We start from the raw sequence: 18,792 nt of genomic DNA on the forward strand, positions 1-18,792 counted from the left end.
AAAAAAACACCCCCCCTGCCACAAGAAGAGACATATTTTCTCCATTCCCCTTCCTCGTTGCAAGACTTAATATGCTACAGAAAGCAGCAGGGGGGGTCTTTTTGGCTGCAAAACCATCCCACAGGAGATCTGCGCTTTCGCTGCTTTGTGAGACCCACATGACCCTCATCTTTCATGGACAGAGTCTAGACACATCGCCGATGCACAGCACCGAACTTGAGCAACATTAGATGTGACAACTCTTCCCTGGTGCTGGGAAGATGAGTAGCTCAGTGCCAACTCTTCCCCCGTGTTGCCCAACATGAACCTAAATCTGAACCCAGTCAGCTGGAGAGGAGGACAAGGCGATGAATCGAGTCTCTCTGTGTCAACCGGAGAGGCTGCTTCTTGCTGTGGATAGGTGAAGCCCACCTTGCCTCTCTGTCCACTTGCCTGTCCTATCCTAGAAGATGCTTGGATGGACCACACCGCCTGCTGCACCATGCATCCCCTCCCCAATCTTGCGGTGTGATCTCTCTTATGATTGTCTTGCCTTTCTCCATCACAAAAAAAAAGACAAACAGAAGACCAAATAGCAAAAGCTGCTGATGTGACATCAAATCTGATGTCAGTCAGAGCTTTCCATACTCAGGAATCAGGAAAGGTCAACGTCATCTGAGCATGCAGGTGTGCCCCAACTCCGATGTTTGGTCGGTGTCAGTGGCCAATGTGATGTTTGAGGTCTCGTTTGTGTGGGGAGCATCACTAGATTCCTCCCGAATTAACTTTCTGAAACCGCATCAGCTCCTCCTTGTCAGCTTTCAGAGCTAAGGGGACTTTAATTTGATTTAACCTACTTCATTTTGGTTAAATTAAATGAGAGTTGATTTCAAGCCCAACAAGAGTGGCCACCTGGTGGGCTGTGTGCACTTTGACTAATCCACTCTGAAATCATACCTTCTTTTAATTTTAGATTAATTTTCTCGAGTACCTCTGTGCAGACAAGCCATCAGGTTGAATGAAAATCATTCCTGTCTCAGGGGCTCATGACCTCACTCCTTCTCGAGTTGTCTGAAATAGTCCTCCAGGAAAAGCCAGCAAGGGATGATTCACCTTTCTGGGGTGAAAAGCATGGGGAGGAACTTCTGCTCTGTCTTAATGAATAGATCTGTCCCCCCAGACATCCTCACATGGTGAGCAGCAGCTCTGTGGCAGGACTGGAGAAAGGAGGTTGGGTCTCCAGGAGGAGCTGCTGTGATGTGACAGTTCAGCCCTCAAGAGCAAACCGGTGGCTTTGGCTGAGCAGCTCTTCACGCTGGCTTCTCTGAAGGTCTCCTTCGAATCACCTTGACACCAGCTTTATAGTTCCTTACTGCTGAAATCAATTCATGGGCTGCTGAAGTCACTTCAATCCTTGCTGGAGAGAGCTGGTGGAGCTTGGCAGTCTCTTCATGGAGCCAAGGTGGCATTGCCAGTCTGATAGATGTTTGTCCAAATTCAGACAAATCTAGGCTTTTAATTTAGCTTTGTTGTGGTTTTTTTTTTAAAAAACAGGCTTTTTAGCACTCATATTGGCAGACAAAAGCCTGAAAGAGTATCCTGAAGACCTACAACATATAAATTATACAAGAAATCCCCTAGATGTTCAGTGTATAACAAAGTCTTATGGCATTCTTGTGATTTTCAGTGTCATTTTGAGTCACGGCCACTGTTTAGGGCCAGAGGTAGCTGGGCTTTTCCTTGCTGAAAAGTGACTTTTGTGGCCCGTTACTCAGTGTAAACCTTGAGTTTCTTCCAAAGTCCCTGGGTTTTGCTGAATTAGAGGGTCTCAGTGCTAAATGTACCAGACATGGTGTCCTTCAGCCGGTGGGAGACTGATGCTTGATACAGGAGTACGCTGTGCTGCCACAAATCTCGCTTCAAAGCAGCAAGGTCGTTACGGGATAACTCCACTCTAACAGCACAAAGGAGACAGGAGTAGGTCAGGAGGTTGCTTTGGAGGGTCTGGTTGGTCTGAGACATGCAACTTTTTTTGGACCCTGCTCCCTGTGTTTCTGTTCCAACAGCTTCACGATCATTTCCTGCACGATGGGGCCGCATGGAGTCCCTAGTTTGTTTTGCAGCCCGGGAAAGGTGCAGGGCTGGAGCCAAGTCTCTCACGAATCATATCAGTCCCCAGTGGAAAGGGGCTGTTTCTAGTCTTGGTGATGAAAAATGTCTGGGGATGGCATGAGTAGAGGTGTGCACACATTCCTGTGTTTGTTTACCTCCTTGACAACTTCATGTGAAGGATTTCAGAGCCTTTATTTTCCACATGGGTCTTCCTGTTGCCTTTCGATTATTTTTGCCTTTTTCCCTTCACTTCTTAGATAGCTGCAGACTTTCCACGGGAAGAGCTGTGGAGACACAGTCCTAAATAGGATGTCTTCTGTTTATCCGTAAGAGAGTCTGGACTGGTGCCTCCTCCCACCACTGGCATCCCTCGCCTTTGGCTGGAGCTGGCCATGGGATGGACCACTGCCTGGGATGGATCAGTTGGGTTCCTTTGGGTGAAAGGTGCCTCCAAACACAATTTTCTGGCAATAACCAGTCTTCAAGGAGAAATTCAGGAGAAGTCCAGGTGTGGCATGGAAGACAATTCAACGACAGTGTTGTTGAGGAGCTGGGAGTGAGATACTTCTTTTCCCTCAAATCCACTGGCTGCTCATTAATTAATACAGTGAGTGAACCTCTTTCTAGCTCCTCAAATGTGGTGCTTAGAGGGACCAAGGGAATGAGGCGAAGACGTGTCAGGGCTGCAGGGGAAGAGGACTGTGTCCAAGTGAGGAGGTGTGCCTTGGGATGATTGTTTTTAGTATTTGTCATACTTCCAAATCAAACAGCAGACAAGCTGAGCTGGCTCAAACACTTGCAGAAAGAGCTGATGGGGAATTTGTTAATGAAGCAGGTTTCTCATCAGAAAATGCCAGTTCATCAGAACTTGGGTTTTGGGGATGTGTGCTGCAGACCTGGCAGGAAAGGCATCTCAGGCTGTGGATGAATTTCTTGTCTGAAAAGAAGGATTTTTAAAAGCTGTCATGCGAATAAAGTGAGACAGGTCTAGGGAAGGGGTGGAACAACCAAAGCTCGCATGAAGTTTTTTCAAGTCTTGTTTTCTGAGCTCCAAGGTTACTTCCACCGGGTAGAACAGGACAACTTAAGACTTCCCTAGGTCTGAATTAAAGCAGAACAGCTTTTGGCTACTGTAGGGATGTGAGTGACTGCAAAACCCCGCAGACTGATAAATGCCCTCAGGATGATGCTAAGGTGCTGTGGGGATATGCCCCAAATCTCCAGCCAAGGGTTATCTCCAGGCTGGCAGTGCAGCCATGCAGGAGGGAGCCTTGGATGCTCCTTTCCATCTGGAGATGGAGCAAAACTCCTCAGGGCTTGAAGCACATCTATTTTTCCCCACCATGTCTAGCAAGTAAGGGCTTTTTGGGGACATCCTTCAGGACAGAGGCTGTGCCTGCAGGTTCATTTCATTTGACAGTGAAGAAGAGGACGCTTGTCAGTATTATTGCTTTCATTTCACTGTTGCTTGCGTGCAAGATCTAACCAGCACTGATCTGAAGGATCTTTTCAAATAAAGCCTTTCCACAGCAGGGTAAAGGAGGTTCCCTGCTAAAAACAAGCCTGGTAGCTTTAAATCAGAGTGCAGACATACTCGTTTCCTTCCCAAATGATGCTGTAGCACTAATTAGATCCAGTCACGAGGTCTCATCTTTAATATTTTGCAGTGCAATTCTATCAAGACTGTTTTGCAGTATTTTTTTATTTTGGCAGCATTTTGGAGAGGATAGACATCTCTGTACTGGATAATTGGACTGATTTCCAGACAGACTCTGAAGTTTGCAGAGTCTGAAAATGCTCTGGCAGCAGCTGTTGGACCTTTCCCCATCTTCTCACCCAGGAAGCCAAGTTGGTCTCTGGCCTGGGTGAAACCATTTCATAATGTTGATGGTGAGTCTGGCAGCAGAGGGGTTAGGTGATGCCAGTTTGGAAGCGTATATTCTGACATGGAGAGTGCCTCTTTGCAAGGACAAGGGGCGGCAGGAAGGCTACCAGCCTCCTTGTGCCACATCCCTTGACAAAATCTCAGCAGGTAGCTGGGGAGGACGGTGCTGTTTGGAACTCATCTCTCCCTGAGCAGATGGAACGGAGAGAGCCTCTACACAGGCAAAATCTGAAAACCCTGTGAGGTAACCATTTGCTCTCATAGCCCAGCTTAATTCCAGGATAAATAATGCTGGTCTGTGATATTCTGCCAATCTGATCACTCTCACAGTTTTAAAAGGAGGTGACAAATTTCCTGTCCTCTGCAGCGACTGGTCTCTGCTCCAGCTCAGACAGGGCTGCATGGCAGCGGGTGGATAAAACTCTCCTTTTTGCCCTCGTTGCAATGCAAAGAGAAGCCCAGGAGCCTCCTCACCGGCTTTGGCACTAGGTTTACCCCAGCAAAGGCCAGCCCTGGAGTCTCAGCCCCTGCTTTCCCCTTGACAAACTCAACCCATTGCCCAGGAAAAGCTGCAAAAAAAAAAGGGGAGGAAAATAGGAACTTCCTCAGGCCTGGCTCACATCCCTTCCCTTTCCCTGGGTTGCTCGAGCTCCTTGGCTTTCTCATCCCGCCTTGGGAGGAGTAGGAGCTGGCTGGCGTAAGGCTCTGAGCTGGGCTCAGCCTGCCGGCGTGGGGTGTGTCAGCCACCATTTCCTAAGTTATTCTTTTGGGTTTCCTTTTCTCGCTATTAATAGATCTTCAGCCAATCTGAGCTGTTTCAACAAGGTGGACTGAGCAGGGGAGGCGTTACTGAAATAGGAAGCAGGAAGCTGTTGGGCAGGGAATTAATCAGAGGAGCTGCAGTGGAGAAGGCGATGGCTTCGGGTGGGCTGATGGAGGAGGAACAGGACATGTCCTTTCACTTTGCATTTTCCACCGGTTTGTTCTTTGATTTGTTCTCCAATCCATGAACTTTCCAAACAAGCTCCTTCCCCTCGCCTCAGGCATCGTCCCTAGCCTACAAAATCTCATGCGTTTTCTGCCGCGAGGTTACAGCTGGAGCATCACTTCATGGCAGGGCTGGCGATGGCTGAAAATTGTGGCCCTTGACTGATCTTGCAAGGACCTGAATTGACACAAACCAGCGTTCCTTTCCTTTTATATTTTGGGTGACTTTTTGCATCCTAGCACCTCCTGACCAGAGCACTCCCCACCAGCCCCTGTCCCACAGCAGCAGAGACCGACGGTGGCACTTCCAGCCTCCCCAGTATTGCTCACTGGAGACCTGTACAAGCCCATTTTGATACCTAGTGAGAAGGGAAAGTTCTCTCCGCTCCGGGGTTGTCCCCATCATGCAGATATCATATTGCAGGCACAGTCATGGGATGCACATATGCGGAAATGAAATCATGTTTTTGCAGCAGACTCATTTCCTCCAGGCTGTTCGGCCGCCTCACACACGGATGCGTGGATTGCACACCCCTCCCGTGGGTCTACCCTGCACCCAGCACAGAAGTGCAAAGGTTTGGGGTTTTCTGAGCCATAATGAGCAAAAGGAGAAGTGCAGACCAAAGTGTTGGACCTCAAGGCAACCAGTGTGGTCAAAATGCACCAGTAGCTGATGTGTTAACTCTTCTTTTCCTTAAAATGAGGAATTGATGATGGTCCAAAAAGTGAAATCAAAGAAGTGGACTTGCCCTGCCAAAATCCAGACAGGAAGCTCAAGGGCAGGTAGTTTTTTATCTGCCTTCTGGAAAACAGGGTGAGGGACTCTGGCTGAAATTCAAAAGAACTTTCTTTTGGAAAAGATCTCCTCCTGGTAAGGGGAGTGGTAGCTTAGAGGACCTCTACGCCATCCTCCTTCTCTCTCATAGTATGCATTAAATCCTTTTATCTCCAGGGCTTATGGTGCAAAAGGGTTATTTATTTCCTGCAAAAGGACGTAAACTATCTTTTGTGAGCAATTTTCGTGCTAAAGGAGCACCAAACATAATCCTGTCCTGTCTGGCTATATGACCACCGGTCAGTCGTTCCAGGGGGTTTTTCCTCCTTCGACTAGATCTTTTTCATTTCTTCTGTTGAGGACGGTCATCAGGCAATACTGGCTACCGGCCCAGGCAAACCGGGGCTCATTACCAGTTATTACCCTTGGGTCTGCTGCTGAGATTTGGCATGAGTGGCTAGTTAGGGAGGAAGAGATAAAAAGTAGTTCTCCGGCATTTGAAGGAGATACAGAGCATGTGGAAGGAAAACGGTGACTCCTGGGCTTGCAGTGCTCTCTCTGTTGGTTCTTTATTTGTTTTTGCTTCAGAATTCAGCGTTAGCTAGGCTAGAGTGATAAGTTTGCATCAGCTGGGCCTTCTGCAGGTGGTGAACCTGCAAGGCGTCAAAAATGAAATTTGTTTTTCCCCAGTCTGAATAAAATACAGTCTTTCCCAATGCTGCAGTGAGGCAGTCCCTGGACGAACAACTAATATTGAGCCTAAAGCAGTAAGACTACAGAAAAGTGTGCACCCTGTGACTGCAGCAGCATCTGGCGCTTTGTGCAACAGCTTTGAGAAAACAGTTTGATTTAATGCAACTGGAGAGAGAAGGTAAATTTTGCTGACAGATTGGTGCCCAAAAATCTGTGGGATGGGTGTGGGGATGGACGAGGGCTCTGATGCTCGGGGAAAAGAGGATCTCACTTGGCTGTAGGTCTCCTCTGGCATGTTGTGGATCCAGCCTAAGTAAGTACACATTGTCTACATTGTCTTGAGGAGGTCACAAATGACAGAACAAGAGGAAATGGCCTCAAGTTGTACCAGGGGAGGTTTAGGTTAAATATTAAGAAAAATTTCTTTACTGCAAGAGTGGTGAGGCATTGGAACAGGTTGCCCAGAGAAGTGGTGGAGTTGTCATCCCTGGAAGTGTTCAAAAAATGTCTATATGTGGCACTTTGGGACATGGTTTAGTGGTTATGGTAGTGTTGGATAGATTGTTGGACTAGATGGTCTTAGAGGTCTTTTCCAAACTTAACCGTTCTATGATTTCCTCTTCTCATGGTCATCTCCATGGCTACTGTTCATCACAGCCATTGCATTTCAGTCAGACACAACAGTTCTTCAAAATACTTTGAGACAAGCTGGCTGTGGAAAAAGAAAGTGGGAAAGTGAAAATTTCATAGCAGCCGAGCTGAGCTGGGATGGAATTTGGTAGGAGAGGAACACTAAAGAGTGGAGCAGGAGCTGTGGAAAGATAAAATACTAATAAGCTTTGTGGGCATCAACTTGAGTCTTCATTCTTCTCCCATTTGCTTTTTTGGACTGTGTCACCTTGTGTCCCTTGAAAGAGGCTCTACTACCAGCTCAGCCAGGGCAAGTCTGGACGTTTTTCTGGACTTTGGACTCTGGCCTTTCCTGGGATTTGGACTTTTTTTCCCCAATTTTTGCTAAAAGTAAACTGCAATTCCTCAGGGTAGGACAGGGAAGTGCTGAGGCAAGGACACTGTTTCTTGGCTCTCAGGGTCCCAGCTGGCCACAGGCGTTGTCCCAGAGCCAGAGCAAGGACCTGCCCCTTTCTCTTTTGGACTGAGTTGAATTGAGTTGTCTTTCCCACCTCTCCTTTGGTGCCTATTTGCTTCCTGTCTCTTTAGGATGGAGCCAGGGCATGAAAAGGAAGAGAGAGCAGTGGGAGATTTCCTCTACCTTCCTTCTGAAGATGGAGGAAATTTATTTATGGCTCTTTTGTAATGTTTTTACCTTTAGAAGACTTTTTCTAACCTCCCTTGTTGTCAGAAGCCCTGTCAAGCTTTCACAGCCCTATTTATGGGATAGACCCATTCTGTGGCTAACTGGATGCCTCATCTGTAGCTTGGTGCAACCATTGCTAAGGATTCAAGCCAGGGAAGATGATAATACATCTAAGGAGGTGGTTAGATGAAAATACCCTCCTGTCTTTTGCTCCTGGATTTCATCTGCTACGTCTCCATGCCTGTGTTTTGCTTTCTTACTTCTTCTCCTGCAGACAGTGGTTGGTCTGTAGGAAATATGACTTATCTCCACAAAAAGCTCTTTTCTCACAGAGATAGGGGGAATGCTTTCTCATAAGCCCAGGTTTTCCTAAAATAATTCATCCTGCTAGTTTCAGTAAAACTCACATCTTAATGGTGTTTTCAGGAATGGCTGCTCCTGGCAGCTGGTGGGGAAGCAGGAATAGGAACTGTGTTTCAAGAGGGGCTCTGCGCAGCTTTTCTACTGGCTCTGCATTTCCCCTGAAGTGGTCAGGCAGTTGGACTAGATGATTGTCCCAGTATTTAAAGGGTGGCTACAACTCCATTTTTACAAGGAGTCACATGAAAAGGACAAGGTACAAGTTACCCCCAGGGGCATTCTGATTGGACACAAGAGGAAATTTTTTTCAAAATTAGAGCAAACATTGGAATAATCTCACCAGGGAAGTGGTATATTCACCAGTATTGGACACGTTTAAGATTTAGCTGGATGGGGTCCTGGGCCACCTTGTCTGGGCTGTGCTTTTGCCAAGAAGGTTGGACCATATGATCCTTGAGGTCCTTCCAACCTGGTATTCTATGATTCTATGACTGATTCTATGATTCTATGATCATTGTAGGTCTCTTCCAACTGAAAATATTCTTATTCTCTTCTCTTCTCTTCTCTTCTCTTCTCTTCTCTTCTCTTCTCTTCTCTTCTCTTCTCTTCTCTTCTCTTCTCTTCTCTTCTCTTCTCTTCTCTTCTCTTCTCTTCTCTTCACCACAACCATCTTCTCTTCTCTTCTCTTCTCTTCTCTTCTCTCTCCTCTCCTCTCCTCTCCTCTCCCATTCCATTCCATTCCATTCCATTCCATTCCATTCCATTCCATTCCATTCCATTCCATTCCATTCCATTCCATTCCCTGTTTGGATGCCTATCATAGATCCCAGCCGTAGCCCCTCTGCTTCCTCCAAACCCACCCTGTCCCCAGGCAGGTCCTGTGGGACCCCAAACCTTCTGGAGCCTTCCCATCCAAGATCTGCACTCCCCGTGTGCTGTCTCAAACATAATTCCACCATGCTGGGCCCTGACGTTGTGGAGTTAGCTACCCCCAGCAGTATGAGTCTCAGAAACTTAACCTTTCATCAGATTTTTGAAGCACAATCAGTGCTAATAAACAGGTTTCTGTAAGAAATGTGGAGGCAGCGTGGAGGACAAAGCAAATCTCTGGAGAGCAGCCATTAGGATATGGCTAAAAATCAAACCTTGGAAGTGTGACCTACATTTTGGATGGTTGGAAATGATACAGAAGCGATTCGGGGGTGGGGGGGGAGGAAATAGCTCTCTTCTGCACAGTCATCAAACGGAAGAACCACTACCCCCCGCCACCAAATCAAGTTGTTGTCTTGACTCCAGACAGATCTGTGGATGACGTGGCTCAGAGCAGCCTGTGGTTCCTGAAAGGTGAAAAATTGGTTGAACCTTTCCTGGGGTGAATTTGAGCAAGAGCCCAGAACTGGTGGTTACCGTGTGCAACAGGGGTAAATTATCTCTGTGGCAATTGATGGAGCTCCTGCAGTGATTACAAACAGAAAAAACGGACCCAAGTTTTTATACCAGTCCAGTAGTGAATATACCACAATTTAGCATTGTGTGTCGGTGCAGAGCTCTCTGCTCTTGCAGAGCTCTCTTTTGTCAGGCAAATTGTTCTTCATCTGCATCCCTTACTGAGAAACAGCTTCATTGTTTGAAAATTTAAAGTCTTCTTGAGAAATCAGCTGTAGATCTTACATGTGATAATGTGAGGTAACGGAGCAATGGACAACCCTCTTTGCTTTGAGACCAAGCTTTTTTCCCACTTAGGTAATGTCAACTCCCAGTGAAATTCTTCATGGATTTCCTGAAAAATGAATAAATCATGATAAAAGTAGCATTTCTATGTGATGTACAAATGCAGTGTAAAAAAAAAAGTGAAAAATCACATGGGAATTACATGGTTCAGGTGGTGGTGTTTGTGTGGTATGTGTCAATGGAGCCTTGCGTTTTCCTGGCTGGCTTCTCCTTTTCCTAAATGCATCCTTTCTTTTTTATTTATTTTTTTTAAAAGATTTTCCTTTGAAAATGAATACTGATTTTGAACATTTTTCTGTGACTTTCTCAGGCTTTTCAGAATAGCAAAATAATCAGCCAAACAAGTATGGTTGTAGATTGGTGATAATATTTGCAATGGACAGCTGAAAGTCCATAAAATTAAAATAATGCAGCAGCAAGTAAATGCTTTTTGAATTTACTTGCACAGTCTGTCCAGTTTTCCCAGTCTCTTGGAGCAAGTAGAATAAATATTGTTTCCACCCAACTGGGAATTTCAGTGTATATGAATTTTCATAGAATCATAGAAAGGTTTGGGTTAGAAAAGAACTTAATGAAACTCATTCCCACAATAAAGCGCATCCAGACCTTGTGAGGGAACAGCCAAAGGACGGACCATGTGCTGTTTGTCCAACCCCGTTACGAGGGTCTCTCACACCCCTGGAGTGGTGAGAAGCCTCAAATAAATAAAGTAACACTTCGGATCCCTTTGAAAGTTATATTTTTTTTTGCAGATTCCAGCTTTGTTTATTTAATTGCTCAGATTTTTTTTCCCTCCCAAACTCAGATAATTACTATAAAACCATCATAAAGCAGGTGCTCTCTTCCTCCTCTTCTCTGCTTTCTGTTGTACACAGTGATACGAGAACATGGCATTTGCTATGAGTTTGGAGAGCATGAGAGGAGCCCTGAGTGAATGCCTCATGGTTTCTGGTCACTATTTGTTTCTACAAATACCTGTTCTGGGTCGAAACCAAGGGTAGTTTCCTTAGTTCAGAGTTTATCTTGGCGTTTTTACTTCTCCCTAGGTGTCAGCTTTCAGGATGATACGGCAACAACTGCAAGCTCAAAACAAAGTGGGCAAACCACCATGACTACAGAGAGCAGGACACCACCAACAAAAGGACCCACCTCTACAGGCAAAACAGACAAGCCATCACCCACCACTATGGTGTCACCTACTACTAGTCAAGGGACCATCTCTGGAAACAAGCTGAGGGACCCATTGACCACCCCTGTTCAAGGGGCCACCGCTATAAGTAAAACAGAAAACCCAACAACCGCCTCCGTGAAGTCACCTACTGTAAGTCAAGGGATCGCTCCCACAGACAGCCTGAAAAACCTACCATCCACCTCCCAGACACCACCCAGCCCACCTCAGCATATCAGCTCTTCAGCCAGCACCACAACCCCCAAAGCCAACCCTACGACAGCCTCCACCATCACCACGCAGAAGACTACCCCTCCAGTCATTTTGGGAAGCTTGGCAGCCACCACTACTGCAAATGCTGGCCGCACTCATGCGGTCAGCCCAACAACATCCTCAAGACATTTAGTGACTCCTGCTGCATCCGATCCCGGAGTGGGAACTCAGGAAAGCCAGCCTTCGGGCCAGCTGACCAGCACCAATGTCACCGCAGGAGTCCCAAGCAACAACCTTCTCCCTGGGCCTCCCACATCTACCACCAAGGAGCTTCACTCTTCTTCTAGTTCTCCAGTCCAGGGATCAGCCTCTCCCACCAGATCTGGAAGCAGCAACACTTCTGTTAGCCCTCCTGGTGGATCTGTCCCCAGGACCACTAGTAAAACCCCTTCAGGTTTACCACCTGGCAGCAGCAGCAGCTCAGAGGCAGCAGTCACGACAACAACCAGAGCAGGTACCGTAAGACAAGAATCTTGATTTCTCGTGCTGGGAAGTCATTCTGTGGTCTTTTCCTTTGGCTGCCCTCAACACCTCCTGCCATTATAGGATGTTGTCACTTTGTCTCATTTTAGGACATTCCCGCATAGTTGTTTCCATATCAGCTGGGTGTCTAGGTCCCTGTTGTCATCAGTGGAGACTGAGTCAGTGCAGTTAGTGAAATTCAAGGCTTGAATCAACTGGCAAAGCACAGACATTGGCTTTCGTATGGACCAAACTGTGCCCAAAGCACCATTGACTGCAGTGACTCCATCTTCAGTGGCTGCACAAGGGAGCCAGCAGCAATGAGTTCCGAGGTGGAGATTGACATTGTAGAGTTGCTGAAACAGATTGATGGCACCCTGAATGAGTGTAGAAGATCCCTTGTATGGCTGACAGCTTAGTGAAGGCTGTCTGGGCATGCACAGAAAATAAGCTTTAAGGTGACTAAGGAGATTTTGGGCTAAACACTGAGTCTGCAACCTCTAAAGAGTCTAAGCAGTTAGGTAGGATATTCATCAATGCTGCTGACATCCGTCTAAGCAGCATTGTGAGTGTCCACGTGGTGTTTAGGTTCTTGCTGAAGACCATTAATATGTTTTCTCTAGACCTCTAGAGCTTTGCAGAGTCATCTTAGTTTATAAGTGTCCTAGTGAGGCGCAGTTTAGGCTCCCCATTGGCATTTTGTCTGGTAGCATTCACATATGGGGTTGTTTCAGTCGGAGGCTCCATGGAGCCTTCCAGACTGGGATTGTGGGTTCAGCTCACATCTGGCTTTGAATAAAAGCTGTGATGACACTGAAGCCCTTCATTATCTTCCTCTGGAGACTGTTTTTTTTGACCCCATTCCCAGTTACCTGCAATACAGAAGCCTCTCAAAGAAACATCTTCACCCCCCTCAGCCTTCCAGCTGTCAGCATCACATAACGGACCAAAGTCTTAATGCAAGACCATCTTCATTGGCTTCACCCAAGTCATGTTTGGAGCATGTTGGCAGGCATGAGGAGGTGAAGTGATTGTCTTCCTGAAGGGTGTTTCTTTCCCTTCCTGCTCCACAGGACTGTTCTCCATTAAAGGATGATATATGAAATTACGTTAATTCAAATTTGACCTCAAGCATTGAACATGAAGAGGTCTAAAAAACGTTTATATTTAATGAATAGGTGAGAGAATGCAAGAGAAACAGATGGCTTTGAAATTACTTCTCTCCTGGAGCCTTCAGAATGTGTCTGGGAGAGAAATATCCCTCATCTTTTCTGTGGAAGAGGCAGGAGTCCCAAAAGCAAACAGGCTGTGAGCAGGATGCGGCATTTTAATTCTGTCACCATTTAAGGATCGATTAAAAACCCAGTGATGGAGATGCATTTCCTCAAAAGGATTTTGGGAGGCAGGAAGCTCTATGCTCCTTGCATTACTCCCATTGCCCCAGAAACTGTGAGATGCTGCAGATCCTAACAAAAAGCATCTGAGATGATCTCGGGTGTCTAAGACACCTGCGTGGGGCTGGTAGACGTGGGGCATGTGTCCTTCTGGAGCAGCAGGCAGGCAGGAGACCCCAGGCTGTCTCCCATAGTATCAAGCACTACTTCTAAGCGTGTCACCCAGGACTTCTTCCATAGCTGGCAGAGGTCCAGTCAAGAGAGGTTATGGGTTTCATCCCCTCCTAGCAGAGGTGGTGCGGTTGTCGGTGGGTTTGCACGATGAACTCCATTCCATTTGCACGATGAATTCCATTCCCTGGGCGATCCCGTGTAGCCAGCTCAGATAGTCTACCTCTGTTGTAGAAACCTTCATGGAAGACCCCCCTCCCCCAGATAAAATGAAATGAAGGCCATCCCATTTACCCAGCAATACTCTTTTTTTGAGTGATTACCCAGCTACCGACGCACAGCTGTTGTAGCTTTTAGGTTCATCTCTCCAGAATAGTCTGATGGGTTTCAGGAGCAGAAAATAAAATCAGTAATAATATATTTTCCATGTCAAAGTTAATTTTAAAAATGAAAAAAGAGCAACCCAAAACCCCTCCAAGCTTTGACACAACGAGTTTCAAGGTGGGGCTAGAGCTGGAAATTTCTTTTCTGCTGCTTACAAATGGAGCTGTTTCAGCTGTATTCTCTATACTGTATCGGCATCTATCTTATTTTTTTTTGGTGTATGTTGGGCACACAGAACACAAAAGCCATGACGTCGGATCTGTATCAACCAAATCCACAAGTGCTGACCAGAACCCTGCCAGTACACAGCCATCGACCTCAGCTCCGCGGGACCAGACAGTGAGCAGCAGTCATGGCCACCAGCACCCAAATATTTCCCTCCCAAATCAGGTAATGACGCCTCCAGGAAGGTGGGAATTTTGCAGTGGTGTCTGTTAATATTTAGCTGGAATCCTAGAGAGATCTGCCTTAGGAGAACGTGAGGCAGCAAAATAATTCTAGATCATAGAATCATAGAAATATAGAAACATAGAATCATAGAATCCTAGAATCGTAGAATCATAGAATCACAGAATCATAGAATTAGAGAATCACAGAATCATAGAATCATAGAATCATAGAATCATAGACTGGTTTGAGTTGGAAGGGACCTTTAAAGGTTATCTATCCCAACCCCTTTCTCCAGTAGCTTTCCAGTGAAGAGACACAGAGGATGGAGGTGAAGGGGATTATGGTCTGAGTGCTGAAGAGAGAAAAAGTGAAATTTAGGAAGGAGCGGAGCACTATAGAGAGCAGAAGCTGCTTCAGGAGGGACCTGGACTTGATGAGAGGGCACAAACCACAGTTCAGCATAAACCATGCGTGGGTGATATTAGAAAATAGTTTGGGAGTGTAGGGGGGGTGTCTCAAAACATGAGCCAGGGTAGCTAAAGATCCCAATGCTAGGAAAGGGATTCTCTTTCTAGATGCTCATCTTTCGTAAGGCAGGACTGCATCATGGCCCACCAGCAGGGTCTTCTACTTCACGAACCAATTCCTGCTACACCCTGTACTGCAAATCCCACGCCTGGTTTGGCAAGCACAATAGAAATCCTGTCAGTTATCTGTAGAAAACTTTTGCCACACATAAAGAGTGGAGTGAAGGGTTCATGTCCATAAAATGGATCAGAGCTTTGGTTGGGATGTCACCTGGCTTGGGACAATCTGGTGTATTGGTGACCAGCTGTCCTTCAAACCTGTATCAGCGATTTGCAGTTGTTTTTCTTCTGTCTCACCAGGTCATCTGTGAAGACCAGGTGCAAAACAACCATCCCACCTTGCATCTGAAAGAAGCTAAAACCTGTGTAAGTACCACCCTTTTGGACTTCTAAGTAGGATTAGTTGCTGTTGGAGATCAGCTCTTAACCTGTGGGACTCTGAGCACATGAGCCTACAGAGATGAAAGTAATTTCATCAAAAATAAGGTGCATCCGCTTCTGGTAAATGCAAACTCATGCTGCAGTACCACCCACTGGGGGATATGACAGGAGGAGAAGAGGCCAGTGTGGTCTTCTTCAAGAAGAAGGACCAGCTGAGCCTACCCACGTCTCAGAAAAAGAGCAATGGGAAATCTTAGAAATTTCCCGCTGCAAAGGCTAATGAGAAAGCTTTTTGCTTTTGCAGGGGGGTCAGAAGTTCATCCCAAAAATCAAGCAGAGAATGTGGAGACCCTCCACAGCTGTTGTGTATTTGGTGAGATCTTGCAGCCTCACAGCTGGGAATCACAGCAGCCTGGAGTCTGGGACTCACTGTGCTCCTCCATGCTATATCAGCTCTCATAGAACCCTAAAAGTGAGAGAAAAAACCCTCCATTTCATTTGTTTCCGACCCTCTGCAACACCAAGGAGTAGTAAAATGTAGTGCCAAGGCTGGGGAAAGACAAGCCCAGCCCAGGAGTATACACCAAGACCCCTTCTTCTGGTGGGTCTGTACTGGCTGCTGGCTTTTCTGAGGGATGCCCACCTTCCAAACGATTCTTGTGGAGTGTCCTCTAATATGGAACATGTGATATATTGATAACTTTGAAATAGGCTGGAGTTGAGTGTTTCTGACAGAGAGGAAGAAACGACAGCACAGGGCTGGGGAGCTCTTGACAGAGTGATTGTATCTGAGCAGCGGGTAGGGCTCAGGGGTGGTTTTTGGCATTATAATGCTCTGGTTCCTGGATCTCAGCACTGCCAATGCAGCGTAAGCGCCGGGAAATTGGCACTTCGGGGACCTTCTCACAGCTCATGCAGCACAGCATCAGAAATAGCCTCTCAGATCCATGAACCTCTGCTGTCCAATTGGTAAAATGGACTTGACTTCACCGTACAATGGTGAAGCCACAGACTGTGTTCATAGGATCCCTTGAGACACATGCTTAGATGGTCACGATCATTCCTATTGACCACCACAACTCTTGAATCTCCCTGTGGATTGGAGGTCTCTTGCCTGACAGCCCTGGAGAAGGCTTGGACGTCCTAATAGCACCCACTTTCTCCTTGAGGATGGAAAGAACCTGCCTGCTGCCATCTCATGGTCATCACCTTCTTGTTACTGCTGCTGGGTTTAAATGCTCCACAAACCTGCAGAAATTATTTTCTTACCCACATTGCTCTTAAGGTTGAGGATGACTTCAAGGAGGGACCTTATTGCCATGATGTCCATGGCCCAGCAGCACAGCCTCTCCTGAGAGCATTCCCTGCCCTGCTCTGTGCAACGCCTGAACTCGCAGCCATGTCTGTGCTGGGAAAGCTTCTCATCAAATTTTATACTGAATATATAAAAATATTCCATCAGATTGATGAAAAATCTAATTCTGCAGTCTGCAGCACCCCGGGTGACTTATGACCGTGGTGGCATTCAATAGTTCCTTCCTCCTTCTGAGCATAGTCGTGCTCTGCACGGACCCGCTGTCTTCCCCATCGACGCCTCTGCTGGAGCTGCGCTGGGAGGTTTGCTGGAAACGGGGATGGTAAAGCTGAGAAACATGGGTGCAGGGTGAACATCATGACTTGGCCACACCATCGCTTTCCTCTGCCCGCCTCGCTGGGCGACGGCACGCCGGAGCTGGAGAGCCAGCGAGTCTGCCGCCCCGTTTCCCTTCGATTCCTCTTGGGCATAATAACGAGCTGAGGCATTGTTAGGAAAAAAATGCCAATTACACCTCAAAACAGCTGCAGAAAGACTGCAAGGGTGCATCCTCCCATAACATCGCTCTCCTCGGCTGCCAAAACACCTCCCGCCCGCTTGCTGTTAACTTTCCACTCGGCGTATTCCCGAGAATTGCAAATTTTATGCCTCCCAAGCCGAGCAGATAACAGAGAAATGGCACTATCTGGTTTCCCTGCTTTGTAGGCCTCGTAAACAAGTCTGTAGCCAAATCTTGACAGCAAAGTGAAAAAAATCCTTCGCATTTCACAGCCCGTGGGAAAACAGGAAAGTGCGCGCTGCAAGGAGAAGTGTTCCAGAAACGGCTCCAACCCTGGTCTGCAGGAACGCGCTGGAGTCGGGGCAGCATTGTGCTAAAAATCTCAGCTCCCAGGAGAAGCCGGGGAAGCATCGAGGGTGACACGGGGGATCCGTGGTGGGGGACATGTCCAGATCATGTGTGGCGGGGGAGAGGGCAGTGAGGACCAGTCCAGCCTGTGCATAGCTGGGCACTGACGATGCAGGGACCCCAGGAAAACCATCCAGGAATTGTCAGCACTGCACTCCACTCCACCATCGTTTCTCCTGCTCCAGTAAATGAAAAAATTTGTTTAAAACCAAAACAACTCAAACTCTATAAATCTTACAAAAGAAAAAAGCCAGAAAAGTGGTTAATACCCCTTCATGGACCGAATGTATTTTATGGGATGATTCATTCAGAGCATCCTTCCTCTTCAGGTGATGCTTTTAATCAGAGTTGAACAATTTTGTTCCATGTATGCCCACCCCCCATCTTTTGCTCCTTCTCCTTCCTTTGATTACAGCAAGATCTTAATGAGTTTCTTAACGAGACTTGTTAACTTGACGCCTTGCATTCCATAGGATGACTTTCTCAAGGTCCATCTCACAAATGTATCTTCATTTGGGCTTTTGTTTGCTGTTTGGGGTGCTGCAGCCTTGGATGGATGGATGGATGGATGAATGGATGAGTGGATGGATGGATGGATGGATGGAGGGATGGATGGATGGATGGGTGGATGGATGGATGGATGGATGGGTGGATGGATGGATGGATGAGTAGATGGAAGGAAAAATGGATGGATGGAAGGAAGAATGGACTGAAGGAAGGATGGATGCTCTGTTCCTCATCCCAAACCCAAAATACATTAGGTGAAGTGACAGGTGACCATGTCAGAGGTGGCCAGTATCCTCTGAGCTGTGCTGAAGCCATACAACCCTGTGGCCACCTCCCAGGGGAACCAGTGTTTCTCCTCTATCGTGTCCCCAACGGCGATGCAGATGTGCCCAGTGAGCTGAGTCAGAGGATGCTGGGAAGGACCAGCGCCTGCTCCAGCCAGGGGATGCAAAAGTAACAATGGGACCACCCGGACCTGCATCTTGGATCCTGAGGGAATTTACTGCATGAAACCCACCAGCCTGGGGACAGCAGGACCGTCCCTGGAGCAGGCGAAGGGACTCCCTCTCCGAGCAGGGTCACAGTTCCCCCTCGTCTCATCCAGCTGGCGGGAGTGGGTTGTTGACTCAAGTGCTTGTTACCTCATTCAGGGATGTTAGTTTTAGGTCCCCGCCAGTGTGGGAACCGGATTCGAGTTGCTCGGCAGCGCCTGTCAACTCCAGCCAAGGAATGTGAGCGGCTCCAGTGGCAGGAGGGACGGTGTTGCTCATCGTCCAGCAGCAAAGCGGTTTGATGCTCAGCCAGGTTTCAGCCTTGCGGCTGAGTTCTCATCTCCCCCCGCAAAAAAAAAACAGAATAAATTTTAAAGGTCTTTTTTTCCCCCCCATGCAGAGGTCGGAGGAGACGCGGGTTGTTAAGGGCTGGGGGATGGCAGAGCTGCGGCAAAACCTGGGGGAGGAGGATGCAGCGAGGCAGCAGAGAGGCTCTTCACGCCTCTGCGGAGCAGAAAATGCTGC

General features: G+C 47.3%; 1 protein-coding gene across 1 annotated transcript in view; it reads left to right on the plus strand.

Moving 5' to 3' along the window:
* Positions 1-10,945: 10,945 nt before the first annotated feature.
* PODXL (podocalyxin-like) overlaps positions 10,946-18,792 on the plus strand; it is a 13,706-nt gene continuing 5,859 nt past the window's right edge. The window contains exons 1-3 of the mRNA XM_009876693.1: positions 10,946-11,732; positions 13,925-14,079; positions 14,967-15,032. Of these exons, the coding sequence (XP_009874995.1) occupies positions 10,946-11,732; positions 13,925-14,079; positions 14,967-15,032 (1,008 nt within the window). The remainder of the gene's footprint in view (positions 11,733-13,924; positions 14,080-14,966; positions 15,033-18,792) is intronic.

The sequence above is a fragment of the Apaloderma vittatum genome, unplaced genomic scaffold (assembly GCF_000703405.1).
Source record: "Apaloderma vittatum isolate BGI_N311 unplaced genomic scaffold, ASM70340v1 scaffold669, whole genome shotgun sequence".
NCBI classification, from domain to species: Eukaryota; Metazoa; Chordata; class Aves; order Trogoniformes; family Trogonidae; genus Apaloderma; species Apaloderma vittatum.